Source organism: Coregonus lavaretus (assembly GCF_964263955.1).
Source record: "Coregonus lavaretus genome assembly, chromosome: 12".
Lineage (NCBI taxonomy): Eukaryota > Metazoa > Chordata > Actinopteri > Salmoniformes > Salmonidae > Coregonus > Coregonus lavaretus.
The window spans coordinates 7,346,124-7,361,218 of NC_139999.1; the positions used below are offsets into that span (position 1 = coordinate 7,346,124).

General features: G+C 44.2%; 1 protein-coding gene across 1 annotated transcript in view; it reads left to right on the top strand.

The window, feature by feature from the left end:
• The window catches only part of LOC311138305 (R3H domain-containing protein 2-like), a gene marked incomplete at both ends in the record, with an annotated part of 42,756 nt that overhangs the window by 20,087 nt on the left and 7,574 nt on the right, over window positions 1-15,095 (top strand). The window contains 7 exons of the mRNA XM_084172990.1: window positions 1,870-2,169; window positions 5,640-5,877; window positions 9,093-9,247; window positions 9,480-9,637; window positions 11,025-11,122; window positions 11,362-11,531; window positions 11,951-12,101. Of these exons, the coding sequence (XP_084029116.1) occupies window positions 1,870-2,169; window positions 5,640-5,877; window positions 9,093-9,247; window positions 9,480-9,637; window positions 11,025-11,122; window positions 11,362-11,531; window positions 11,951-12,101 (1,270 nt within the window). The remainder of the gene's footprint in view (window positions 1-1,869; window positions 2,170-5,639; window positions 5,878-9,092; window positions 9,248-9,479; window positions 9,638-11,024; window positions 11,123-11,361; window positions 11,532-11,950; window positions 12,102-15,095) is intronic.

The following is a 15,095-nucleotide window of genomic DNA, read 5'->3' on the forward strand; positions in this document are numbered from 1 at the left end:
ACATTCCCAGTGGGTCAGAAGTTTACATACACTCAATTAGTATTTGGTAGCATTGCCTTTAAATTGTCTAACTTGGGTAAAACGTTTTGGGTAGCCTTCCACAAGCTTCCCACAATAAGTTGGGTGAATTTTGGCCCATTCCGCCTGACAGAGCTGGTGTAACTGAGTCAGGTTTGTAGGCCTCCTTGCTCGCACATGCTTTTTCAGTTCTGCCCACAAATGTTCTATAGGATTGAGGTCAGGGCTTTGTGATGGCCACTCGAATACCTTGACTTTGTTGTCCTTAAGCCATTTTGCCACAACTTTGGAAGTATGCTTGGAGTCATTGTCCATTTGGAAGACCCATTTGCGACCAAGCTTTAACTTCCTGACTGATGTCTTGAGATGTTGCTTCAATATATCCACATAATTTTCCTTCCTCATGATGCCATCTATTTTGTGAAGTGCACCAGTCCCTCCTGCAGCAAAGCACCCCCACAGCATGATGCTGCCACCCCCGTGCTTCACGGTTGGGATGGTGTTCTTCGGCTTGCAAGCGTCCCCTTTTTCCTCCAAACATAACGATGGTCATTATGGCCAAACAGTTCTATTTTTGTTTCATTAGACCAGAGGACATTTCTCCAAAAAGTACGATCTTTGTCCCCATGTGCAGTTGCAAACCGTAGTCTGGCTTTTTTTATGGCGGTTTTGGAGCAGTGGCTTCTTCCTTGCTGAGCGGCCTTTCAGGTTATGTCGATATAGGACTCGTTTTACTGTGGATAAAGATACTTTTGTACCTGTTACCTCCAGCATCTTCACAAGGTCATTTGCTGTTGTTCTGGGATTGTTTTGCACTTTTCGCACCAAAGTACGTTCATCTCGAGGAGACAGAAAGCGTCTCCTTCCTGAGCGGTATGACGGCTAAGTGGTCCCATGGTGTTTATACTTGCGTACTATTGTTTGTACAGATGAACGTGGTACCTTCAGGCATTTGGAAATTGCTCCCAAGGATGAACCAGACTTGTGGAGGTCTACTTTTTTTTCTGAGGTCTTGGCTGATTTCTTTTGATTTTCCCATGATGTCAAGCAAAGAGGCACTGAGTTTGAAGGTAGGCCTTGAAATACATCCACAGGTACACCTCCAATTGACTCAAATGATGTCAATTAGCCTATCAGAAGCTTCTAAAGCCATGACATCATTTTCTGGAATTGTCCAAGCTGTTTAAAGGCACAGTCAACTTAGTGTATGTAAACTTCTGACCCACTGGAATTGTGATACAGTGAATCATAAGTGAAATAACCTGTCTGTAAACAATTGTTGGAAATATTACTTGTGTCATGCACAAAGTAGATGTCCTAACCGACTTGCCAAAACTATAGTTTGTTAACAAGAAATTTGTGGAGTGGTTGAAAAACGGGTTTTAATGACTCCAACCTAAGTGTATGTAAACTTCCGACTTCAACTGTATATGTATATGTATGTGTATATATATATATATATATATATATATATATATATATATATATATATATATATATATATATATATATATATATATATATATATATATATATATATATTAAACAACTATACAGTATGGTACCAAGCCTTGCGTTTCATATCTTGGCTTTCTCACCCAGTCTTATTAGTCCCTATTGGAATGAAGTGGCAATATGACATTCACATGACAACTCTACATTCACACCTACTCACTTCTATGATTATATCCTTAGTACTAACAGCCTCTGGTTGTCATTATGCTGTGCGTAGGATAGAAATATTTTGTTTTTAGGGGCAACTATCTTCAAATGATATCATCATATCCAGTTTATTGGTTACTGTGTCAAACCCACCAGTAACTGTTTGTAATAAACACTTGTCCCTCTCAGGGTGAGGAGCTGGCTCCCCAGTTCAGCCAGATGACTCTGAGTCGACAGGGTTCCAGCGAGGCCCCGGAACCCCCCACCATGTACCAGACCCAGGGGCCCACTGTCCTCACCCAGCACCCCCCACCCCAGACAGGCTACATCATGGCCGCCCCAGCCCAGCCCCTGGCCCCTCAGTCTGGCTACCAGCCTAACTCTGGACACCCCCATCCTCCTCCTCCTCCTCCACCCCCTCCCTCCCAGACGATCATGCAGCCCCCACCGCCGCCCCAGGGGTACATGCAGCCGCCTCCCCCTCAACAGGTATGATATTGGGTTCGCAATCAATCATCAGCAGTTGTCCCAAAGTGCCTTAAACCTGGTTTGAATCAATACGGAGTATAATTTGGAATAAAATGTTTCCCTTATTCATGGTGCAATAATAATGGTTAAACTTTGTCATCATGAGTTAGAGACTGAAGGTACAAATACAGCCCAGCAGCCTGAAAAGCTGAAGTGGAACATTTTGGCCTAAACTTTGTTTCACAAACTTTACCAATAAATGTGAGAACATTTAGATTGCTGTGAAATCGCGGCAGGAATCACACAGTCGGCGGCAGTGTGACAGTATCTCTCTCCCACTCAGAGTACTGTGTGACTGGCTGTGAAGTCTGCTCTCTTTCACCCTATCTTTCTCTCTCTCTCTCTCTCTCCTCTCGTCACACCATCAAGCAGCCCAGTAACGAACTGCTTGAATCCATAAAATATTAATTTAAATTCTGGAGGAGGAAACCTCTACGGCATTGACCCTACACCCTGGGGGGATAGTTCCCACAAAAGTAACTTTGGGGGGCAAGTAGGAGTTTGGCAAATAGCTCCACTGCTGGCTTTGTGAGGAAGTCGCAGTGCGTTCAGCACTTTGTAAGGTAGCTAGTGGCAGTACATTCCCAGTAGGGAGAATAGCCATAGCCTACAATACATGGCTCTTGGAAGAGGGAGATGTCCCTAGACTAGAGCAGTGTTGCTTTAGTGTTCCCTGTATGTGTCATGTCCTTCAGGACAACCACTAGCTATAAGGAAGCAGGGCTCACAGCTTACAGACCTGTCTCTCTCTTTGAGCTAAACTCAGATGGAGTCATGCTCGTAGGGGGGCAAGCAAACACCCTGCACTTGGGATAGTTTATTGTGTGTGTGTGTGTGTGTGTGTGTGTGTGTGTACATGTAATTGATCACATCTTTACTAATGCTGCCGAAATTTGCTTTAAAGCAGTATCCAGATCCATCGGATGTAGTGATCACAATATAGGAGCCATATCTAGGAAAACCAAAGTTCCAAAGGCTGGGCCTAATAAATTGTATAAGAGGTCATACAATAAGTTTTGTAGTGATTCCTATGTTGTTGATTTTAAATAATATGTGTTTGTCTGTGGTGTGTAATGAGGAGCAACCAGACGCTGCACTTGACACATTTATGAAATTGCTTATCCCAGTTACTAATCAGCATGCACCCATTAAGAACATGACTGTAAAAAACTGTTAAATCCCCGTGGATTGATGAGGAATTGAAAAATTGTATGGTTGAGAGGGATGAGGCAAAAGGAATGGCTAATAAGTCTGGCTGCACAACCGATTGGCAAACATACTGCAAATTGAGAAACCATATGACTGAACTGAATAAAAAGAAGAAGAAACTACACTATGAAACAAAGATAAATTACATAAATTTTTGGCAAAAAGGCAAACTCAGCTCCATCATTCATTGAATCAGATGACTCATTCATCACAAAACCCACTGATATTGCCAACTACTTTAATGATTTTTTTTCATTGGCAAGATTAGTAAACGTAGGCATGACATGCCAGCAACAAACGCTGACACTACACATCCCAGTATATCTGACCAAATTATGAAAGACAAGCGTTGTAATTTTGAATTCCTTGAAGTGAGTGTGGAAGATGTGAAAAATTATTGTTGTCTGTCAACAATGACCTGGGTCTGACAACTTGGATGGAAAATTACGGAGGATAATAGCAGACGATATTGCCACTCCTATTTGCCTTATCTTCAATTTAAGCCTACTAGAAATGGTGTGCCCTCAGGCCTGGAGGGAAGCAAAAGTCATTCCACTACCTAGGAATAGTAAAGCCCCCTTTACTGGCTCAAATAGCTGACCAATCAGCCTGTTACCAACCCGTAGTAAACTTTTGGGAAAAAATGGTGTTTGACCAGATACAATGCTGTTTTACAGTAAACAAATTGACAAGACTTTCAGCACGCTTATAGGGAAGGACATTCAACAAGCACAGCACTTACACAAATGACTGATGATTGGCTGAGAGAAATTGAGGATAAAAAGATTGTGGTGGCTATTTTGTTAGACTGCAGTGCAACTTTTGACATTATCGATCATAGTCTGCTGCTGGAAAAACGTATGTTATGGCTTTACACCCCCTGCTATATTGTGGATAAAGATTGACCTGTCTAACAGAACACAGAGGGTGTTCTGTAATGGAAGCCTGTCTAGGCACCTTACCTTTTTCAATCTTTACTAACGACAGGCTCTGAGTAAAGCCAGTGTGTCTATGTATGCGGATGACTCAACACTATACACGTCAGCTACCACAGCGACTGAAATGACAGCAACACTTAACAAAGCGCTGCAGTTAGTTTCAGAATGGGTGGCAAGGAATAAGTTAGTCCTAAATATTTCAAAAACTAAAAGCATTGTATTTGGGACAAATCATTCACTAACCCTCAACTAAATATTGTAATAAATAATGTGGAAATTGAGCAAGTTGAGGTGACTAAACTGCTTGGAGTAACCCTGGATTGTAAACTGTCATCGTTAAAACATATTGATACAACAGTAGCTCAGATGGGGAGAAGTATGTCCATAATAAAGCGCTTCTCTGCCTTTTTAACAACACTATCAACAAGGCAGGTCCTACAGGCTCTAGTTTTGTCGCACCTGGACTACTGTTCAGTCGTGTGGTCAGGTGTCACAAAGAGGGACTTAGGAAAAGTGCAATTGGCTCAGAACAGGGCAGCACGGCTGGCCCTTGGATGTACACAGAGAGCTAACATTAATAATATGCATGTCAATCTCTCCTGGCTCAAAGAGAGATTGACTTCATCACTACTTGTATTTGTGAGAGTTATTGACATGTTGAATGCACCAAGCTGTCTGTTTGAACTACTGGCACACAGCTCGGACACCCATGCCTACCCCACAAGACATGCCACCAGAGGTTTCTTCACAGTCCCCAAGTCCAGAACAGACTATGGGAGGCGCACAGTACTTCATAGAGCTTTGACTACATGGAACTATATTCCACATCAAGTAACTCATGCAAGCAGTAGAGTTAGATTTAAAAAACAGATAAAAATACACCTTATGGAACAGCGGGGACTGTGAAGCAACACAAACATAGGCGCAGACACATGCATACACACACATGATAACATACGCACTATACACACACGCACACATTTTGTGTTGTAGATATGTGGTAGTGGAGTAGGGGCCTGAGGGCACACACTTAATGTGTTGTGAAATCTGTTATGAATGTATTACTGCCTTAATTTTGCTGGTCCCCAGGAAGAGTAGCAGCTGCCTTGGCAGGAACTAATGGGGATCCATAATAAATACGAATACTACCTTTGAACCTCCATCAACCTCTAAGAGTTGATTTCTAGTTAACGCCATTATTAATGCACCTTGGTTGGATGGTTTCTTATTGTACTACCTATGAACTGACTGTATTTCTCCTTCCCTCTACTCCTCCTCCTCCAGATATCTTATTACCCACCTGGGCAGCAGTACCCCAGCACAGGGCAGCAGTACCCCAGCACAGGGCAGCAGTACCCCAGCACAGGGCAGCAGTACCCCAGCACAGGGCAGCAGTACCCCAGCACAGGGCAGCAGTACCGGCCTGGACCCATTGCTCACCAGGTGGCCTACCCTGCCCAGCAGTCCCAGCCCATGCCCCAGCCCGTGCCCCAGCCCGTGCCCCAGCCCACACAGCAGTCTGGTCAGTACCTCTACAATACCATCTTTCTCAATGAAAGATTAGTCTGTCTATAAAATGTGCAGTTTTGTCACACAACACAATGCCACAGATGTCTCAAGTTTTGAGGGAGTGTGCAATTGGCATGCTGACTGCAGGAATGTCCACCAGAGCTGTTGCCAGATAATTTAATGTTCATTTCTCTACCATAAGCCGCCTCCAACGTCGTTTTAGAGAATTTGGCAGTACATCCAACCGGCCAACCGAGAATTGCTCACAAACAGGGATTTAAACCAATTTGTACACATAATTTGAGAGAAATAAGCTTTTTGTGCCTATCGAAAATGTCTGGTATATTTTATTTCAGCTCATGAAACATGGGACCAACACTTTACATGTTGCCTTTATATTTTGGGTCAGTGTAATTACATCTGACCACGTCCTTGTTCACATAACACCAATTTCCATGAAACCTCTGAAATCTACTTGGATGGGGGTACATAATACACTCCCTGCGTCTCGTAACGGTCCGTTCAGCCCTTTTCGAGAACCAAAAAAAAAAAAAGAATTTGACATGCTAATGACCAAGGCCAACTAAATTTCTACATTACAGATTCAAATGAGGCTACACTCACAGTTGCGTGAGAATCTGACTTACATCTGTAGTGTGTTGGTGAAAAGTAAGCAGGACCGGTGAAAGCCAGGATTCCTGTACACTGTGCATTTTTCACTGTGTATATTTGCTGAGTGAACATTCATCAACAGTGTGTTGCGTTTCGAGTACAGAGACCTTCAAGCCATAGATGACCAAAGTGCTGATTACCTGATTTGGCAACATTGCATACACTGTGTACAGTAGCAGTTCACCCACCCAGTCAACATGACCCTTGCTGTATCAACAGAAACAACGCCAACAAGGCACTAAAATAACAAGGATCAAGGTTAGCTAAATAATGGTTGCCAGGAATAAATTGCTATTTTAGTCACCACATTGTATAGTTGGCGAGAGCAGTACTGATGCAATGAGTCCTGAAAAGTTACCATGATTATACACGTACGACCCTGAGCATTCAGACGGCAACAAGCCTACCCCCAGCCGGACGGTCATGTTCACCTTTCTCAGCCTCACCCCCAGATAGGCCCATGTTCTTCCATGGCTTTAGGTCTACATCCCTTTCTTTCTAGACGTCATGTTCATGTTAACACAGGCTATGTTGACATTCCGTTGTTTCTATTGATACGTCCCTACATGCATCATTTAAATATGTAGCTTAGTGTTTATAGTGTGGTCTGTAGTTTTTAGCTTACAGTTCATAGTGTTCATACTGTATGTGGATTTGTGTACATTCTGCGTCTATATATCCTGTTTATCATCTGTCTGTATATCCTGGTTATTATCTGTCTGTATATCCTGGTTATCGTCTGTATATCCTGGTTATCATCTGTCTGTATATCCTGGTTATCGTCTGTATATCCTGGTTATCATCTGTCTGTATATCCTGGTTATCATCTGTATATCCTGGTTATTATCTGTCTGTATATCCTGTTTATCGTCTGTGTATATCCTGGTTATTATCTGTCTGTATATCCTGGTTATCATCTGTCTGTATATCCTGGTTATCATCTGTCTGTATATCCTGGTTATCACCTGTCTGTATATCCTGGTTATCATCTGTGTATATCCTGGTTATCGTCTGTCTGTATATCCTGGTTATCGTCTGTCTGTATATCCTGGTTATCTTCTGTCTGTATATCCTGGTTATCTTCTGTCTGTATATCCTGGTTATCGTATGTCTGTATATCCTGGTTATCGTCTGTCTGTATATCCTGGTTTTCGTCTGTCTGTATATCCTGGTTATCGTCTGTCTGTATATCCTGGTTAACATCTGTCTGTATATCCTGGTTATCATCTGTCTGTATATCCTGGTTATCGTCTGTCTGTATATCCTGGTTATCGTCTGTCTGTATATCCTGGTTATCGTCTGTCTGTATATCCTGGTTATCGTCTGTCTGTATATCCTGGTTATCGTCTGTCTGTATATCCTGGTTATCGTCTGTCTGTATATCCTGGTTATCATCTGTCTGTATATCCTGGTTATCGTCTGTCTGTATATCCTGGTTATCATCTGTCTCTATATCCTGGTTATCATCTGTCTGTATATCCTGGTTATCGTCTGTCTGTATATCCTGGTTATCGTCTGTCTGTATATCCTGGTTATCATCTGTCTGTATATCCTGGTTATCGTCTGTCTGTATATCCTGGTTATCTGTCTGTATATCCTGGTTATCGTCTGTCTGTATATCCTGGTTATCGTCTGTCTTTATATCCTGGTTATCGTCTGTCTGTATATCCTGGTTATCGTCTGTCTGTATATCCTGGTTATCTTCTGTCTGTATATCCTGGTTATCGTATGTCTGTATATCCTGGTTATCGTCTGTCTGTATATCCTGGTTATCGTCTGTCTGTATATCCTGGTTATCGTCTGTCTGTATATCCTGGTTATCGTCTGTCTGTATATCCTGGTTATCTTCTGTCTGTATATCCTGGTTATCGTATGTCTGTATATCCTGGTTATCGTCTGTCTGTATATCCTGGTTTTCGTCTGTCTGTATATCCTGGTTATCGTCTGTCTGTATATCCTGGTTATCGTCTGTCTGTATATCCTGGTTATCATCTGTCTGTATATCCTGGTTATCATCTGTCTGTATATCCTGGTTATCGTCTGTCTGTATATCCTGGTTATCGTCTGTCTGTATATCCTGGTTATCGTCTGTCTGTATATCCTGGTTATCGTCTGTCTGTATATCCTGGTTATCGTCTGTCTGTATATCCTGGTTATCGTCTGTCTGTATATCCTGGTTATCGTCTGTCTGTATATCCTGGTTATCATCTGTCTCTATATCCTGGTTATCATCTGTCTCTATATCCTGGTTATCGTCTGTCTGTATATCCTGGTTATCATCTGTCTGTATATCCTGGTTATCATCTGTCTGTATATCCTGTTTATTGTGGCAGCTCCATTTCACTGAGTCAAATTCCTGTACTTGTATTTGGCGTGTAAGGGTGATTCTGACATGTGCCGTGGTCGTCACCAGTAGGTCCAGGGTTGATAGGAGTGCAGCATACCCAGAATACACACACACAGATACACACACACACACACACACACACACACACACAGATACACACACACACACACACACACTTGTGTTAACATGACCATGTCCTCCATGACCAGCAGGTCTCCAGACCATGATGCCCAACCAGCAGCCCCAGTACCAGGGGATGATAGGAGTACCCCAGCAGCCCCAGAACCAGGCTCTCCTCACCTCCCAGAGGCAGGGACAGATGACGACCATGATGGTCCAGTACCCACAGTTGCCCTCATATCAGGTACAGTAAAGGTTGTATGTGTGTTAATGTGATTTGTTATATCTTCTATGCATTTCAGAGTTCCTCAATGCTCAGTTCTTGGACCCACAACTGTTCTTATGTAAAAGTAACTAGTGGGATGTAACTGGTGAGATCTGAACCCGGGTCTTTTGCTCGGGAAACCAGCAGTTAGACCAAGAGGATATTGTGGCAATTCACCTTGGCTACATGTTTAATGTGTCTTGTCTCCTAGCAGGTCCCTGTGGCCAGTGACCCTCAACAGGTGATCCAGCACCAGCAGCAGTACCAACAGCAGGTCATGGTGCCAGTCAGCCAGTCTCTGCAGACTGTCCAGGGACCCATGCCTGTATACTACAGCGTCATCACCCCCACACAACAGAACAGCACAAGGTAGATGCATAAAATATGACTTTTATATAGCGTGCTTTGAACAGGTGCTGGAAATTGTATGGGGAGAACTCCACTACTCCCAACATATTGCACACCTGGGGGATGCCACCGCAGACATGTTGAGCTAGAACCCAGATACCTTGTTCTAAACAAGTATAAGTGACAATCTCACTTCTAGAATAACAAAAATAAAGTATGCTTAAAAAGCAAGCATTACAGTTGAAGTTGTTTAACACTATCTGTAACAAGACGTGTTCTACTGGTGTCTCTATCTGTAACAAGACCAAGACGTGTTCTACTGGTGTCTCTATCTGTAACAAGACGTGTTCTACTGGTGTCTCTATCTGTAACAAGACCAAGACGTGTTCTACTGGTGTCTCTATCTGTAACAAGACCAAGACGTGTTCTACTGGTGTCTCTATCTGTAACAAGACGTGTTCTACTGGTGTCTCTATCTGTAACAAGACGTGTTCTACTGGTGTCTCTATCTGTAACAAGACGTGTTCTACTGGTGTCTCTATCTGTAACAAGACGTGTTCTACTGGTGTCTCTGTCTGTAACAAGACGTGTTCTACTGGTGTCTCTATCTGTAACAAGACCAAGACGTGTTCTACTGGTGTCTCTATCTGTAACAAGACGTGTTCTACTGGTGTCTCTATCTGTAACAAGACCAAGACGTGTTCTACTGGTGTCTCTATCTGTAACAAGACCAAGACGTGTTCTACTGGTGTCTCTATCTGTAACAAGACGTGTTCTACTGGTGTCTCTATCTGTAACAAGACCAAGACGTGTTCTACTGGTGTCTCTATCGGTAACAAGACGTGTTCTACTGGTGTCTCTATCTGTAACAAGACCAAGACGTGTTCTACTGGTGTCTCTATCTGTAACAAGACCAAGACGTGTTCTACTGGTGTCTCTATCTGTAACAAGACATGTTCTACTGGTGTCTCTATCTGTAACAAGACGTGTTCTACTGGTGTCTCTATCTGTAACAAGACGTGTTCTACTGGTGTCTCTATCTGTAACAAGACCAAGACGTGTTCTACTGGTGTCTCTATCGGTAACAAGTTCTCCTGCTAACTGCTTGGCTAAGCACTAATTGTAAGACTCTGGGAAACTGAGCTGTAAATGAAATTAAAAACGATTGAATAGGATAGAAACTCACATGACTGGGATCAATAAGCAACCTATTTAACACTCCTTTGACACCCACACACACACACACTGCTTTCACATTCCTTCTACACAAAATATTTGCATTGTAATTTAAGCCTAGCAGCTTGTTGACGTGATACGCCTACCGTCTGTGGATGTGGATGACTGCCAAGTGCTTAGTGTTTGTGTCTCTGAGTGTTTCTCTGTGGGTTTGTGTGTGTTTCTCTCCCAGTCCGTCCGTGGGGTACCTGCAGCCCAGCTCAGAGCAGTACCAGATGAGCCCGTCTACTTCTCCCTGCAACCCTCCGCAGATGCAGCAGCAATATTCAGGTGAGAGTTCATCTGGTCTGCGATGAACCAGAAAGACCACACAGGTTTTCTGACTTTGTTGAATACACCAATCAGGTGAGAGTTAATCTGGTTCTGAGCTCTTAACTTTATTGATGAGGTTTCATCAACAAAGTTGGCCCTGTGTTGTAGCCCTTACGATGAAGGGGTCATTTTAAAGTGTAACCTTTGCCCTACAATGCTTTAACTGTGTGTGTGTGTCTGTGTGTGTGGTGCTACAGGAGTGCCTCCCCCAGGTCCCGGGGTGATGGTCATGCAGCTTAGCATCCCCAACGGACCCCAGCCTACCCAGAACCCTCCTCTGGTACAGTGGAACCCCTGCAAGTACTACCGCCTAGAGCAGAGACCCAGCAAGCCTGGAGATCTCTACAAACCTGACAATGCACAACAGGTAATATATACAGCACTACTATAATACTACTATACAGTACTACAACAGATACTATATACAGCACTACTATAATACTACCATACAGTACTACAACAGATACTATATACAGCACTACTATAATACTACCATACAGTACTACAACAGATACTGTATACAGCATTACTGTACTTTACTTCCTGTATACTCTATACCACTCCCTCACATACAGTATCCAGTGGACTACTCCTATGGAGGATAGCGTAGGATTCTCCTATGCTGACATTACATTTTAAATGAAAAAAGGCTAAATTGTGATATTTGTTTACTATCTGTATTGTGAACTACAGTACATCTCATCCTCTCTTTCCCCTATCCATCTCCTCCCCTCTCTCTCTCTCTCCCTCCCTCCTCTCCCCCCCCCCCCCCCCTCCCCACTCCAGACCAGTATACAGATGCAGGGCAGTCCCCTGGCCTCCCCCACCCAGTCTCCCACCCCCTCCCCATCAGGCAGTGTGAGCAGTGTCTGTCCAGGCCTCGGCCCTCTGCCCCTACTGTCACAGTTCGCCCGGCCCGGACCAGGGCCCGCACAAGGTAACAACACACGGAGACAGACAGACAAGATGCACACCGTAACACTTACCATACATACACCGCATGCATCGCAGTGCTGAGGGTGACGCACAATCTGCCCAACGCCGTCCTGGGGGGCTTTCCTTGGCTCGCCACGCTCAAGCGACTCCTTGTGGCATGCCAGGCGCCTGCAAGCTGACTTTGGTCATCAGTCGAACAGTGTTTCCTGGGCTTCCGGGTTAAGCGAGCAGTGTGTTAAGAAGCAGTGTGGCTTCGGCGGGTCATGTTTCGCAGGACGCATGTCTCGACCTTCGCCTCTCCCAAGCCCATTGGGGAGTTGCAGCAATAAGACAAGATCGTAACTACCAATTGGATATCACGAAATAAGGGGAGAAGATATATATTTATTAAAGACACACACAGCAGACGTAACACCAGTCCTGCTGATCTACTGCACCGGTTTGACATGTCAGGACTAAAATATGTGCACATGCCACCACACTGACACACTGACCAAATTTCACTGTGAGCCTGTAGCTTTCACATTCACAAATACACACACACACACACACACACACATACACACAGGCACACACACACACACACACACACACACACACACAGGCACACACCACACACACACACACACACACACACACACACACACACACACACACACACAGGCACACACACACACACAGGCACGCACACACACACACACACACAGGCACACACACACACAGGCACACCGATTTGACTACGGTGAGCCTCTATTATTCCAGCTGTGGTCATGTGATATGAATCCTGGCCTACCCCTGGTTCTTGCTCTTTCATTTTACATTTACATTTTAGTCATTTAGCAGACGCTCTTATCCAGAGCCACTTACAGTTAGTGAGTGCATACATTTTTCATACTGGCCCCCCGTGGGAATCGAACCCACAACCCTGGCGTTGCACGCGCCACGCTCTACCAACTGAGCAACAGGAGGCCCAACTTCCACAGTGACTCTTCACCTAGTAACCCCTTCACCCAGTAACCCCTTCACCCAGTAACCCCTTCACCCAGTAACCCCTTCACCCAGTAACCCCTTCACACAGTAACCCCTTCACACAGTAACCCCTTCATGATCTGTCCGTGTTGTCTTTGGCCAGCCACCAGCAGGCCCTGAGAACCTGAACTTACTCACCTTACCCACATGGCTGATCAGGCCCGCACACGCACACACACACACACACACACACACACACACAGGTCACGCCTGCTTGCCTACACTAACCGGCCCTTTCACCTGCACATCTATCCTCACACACCTGACTAGGGTTGCAGAGGGAGGGAGGGTATATTACTGGAAACCTTCTAACTTCACACATTTTTGTAGCTTTCAAGTTTTTGGGGGGGAATTTTATGAGATGATACGACATCTAGTGGACTTTTTGGGTACTTCAGATTATCACAGGTGTCTGTAATTATCTCTGGCCCTCTGTGTCGCCTTATCGCATGTAAAATACTGTGTATATACACAATAATGAAATAAGAAGGGCTACTTACACAGTGTTGGGAAGGGATCACAGCAGTGATTTGAATGAGGCATGAGTTGAGGTGTACAGAGGCTTGACTTCATTGCAGGACAGGGGTTGAGGTGTTCAGAGGCTTCAGTGCAGGACAGGCTCATCGTGGATGGTGTTGGAGAGCAGCTCAACTCCTTCACTGAGGACAGCACAGGATCTGACTGAGAAGACAAAAAGAATATCAAAACACTGTTAGTCCAAGCAAGGATTGTTGATGAATGTGATTGACTCTGTGTACAGTAATGAGAGAAAATGTACAGGGCTACCCACAATGCTTGGCGAGGAAAGATTCAATGCGCCAGTGGATGAGAGGGCACATTAGACATGGCTTCAGTTCATTTCAGGAGCGCGTTGACACTGGTAGTGGAGCAGAGTGTTAATCCCCTCTTCATCAGGGAACAGGAAGGGACTTAGCGCTAAATACAAATAGCAGATACATTCCATTCCATCGATAGCCTAGGCCTTGGTGTGTGGAGAAACATATATTGTACAATATGAGGAGGAAATTATAGTCCTAAAAAAGCTTTCCAGTTTCACTGACTCACCCAAAGATGCGCAGCTCACTCGCCGGAGATGGCCGATGCGCTCATGCCAAATGCCTATCTGTATTTGGAAGTTGATCAAATATTTTGGTAGCCTACAGTCAGATTATTATTTTCTTTTCAGCAGGAGCAAAAACATTTGATTGGTCGGAAGACTTCCTCCGGAAGTCGTCATAATTACCATGTACAGTGCATTTGGAAAGTATTCAGACCCCTTGACTTTTTCCACATTTTGTTACGTTACAGCCTTATTCTAAAATGGATGAAATAGTTTTTTTCTCCTCATCAATCTACACACAATACCACATAATGACAAAACAAAAACAGGTTTTTAGAAATAAAAAATAAAAAAATAAAAACTGAAATTACATCTTCTCTGCAGATCCTCTTAAGCTCTGTCAGGTTGGATGGGGAGCGTCGCTGCACATCTATTGTCAGGTCTCTCCAGAGAGGTTCGATCGGGCTCAAGTCCGGGCTCTGGCTGGGCCACTCAAGGACATTCAGAGACTTGTCCCGAAGCCACTCCTGCGTTGTCTTGGCTGTGTGCTTAGGGTCGTTGTCCTGTTGGAATGTGAATCTTCGCCCCGGTCTAAGGTCCTGAGCGCTCTGGAGCAGGTTTTCATCAAGGTTCTCTCTGTACTTTGCTCCATTCATCTTTCCTTCGATCCTGACTAGTCTCCCAGTCCCTGCCGCTGAAAAACATCCCCACAGCATGATGCTGCCACCAGCATGCTTCACCATATGGATGGGTGCCAGGTTTCCTCCAGACGTGACACTTGGCATTCAGGCCAAAGAGTTCAATCTTGGTTTCATCAGACCAGAGAATCTTGTCTCTCATGGTCTGAGAGTCCTTTACGTACCTTTTGGCAAACTCCAAGCGGGCTGTCATGTGCCTTTTACTGAG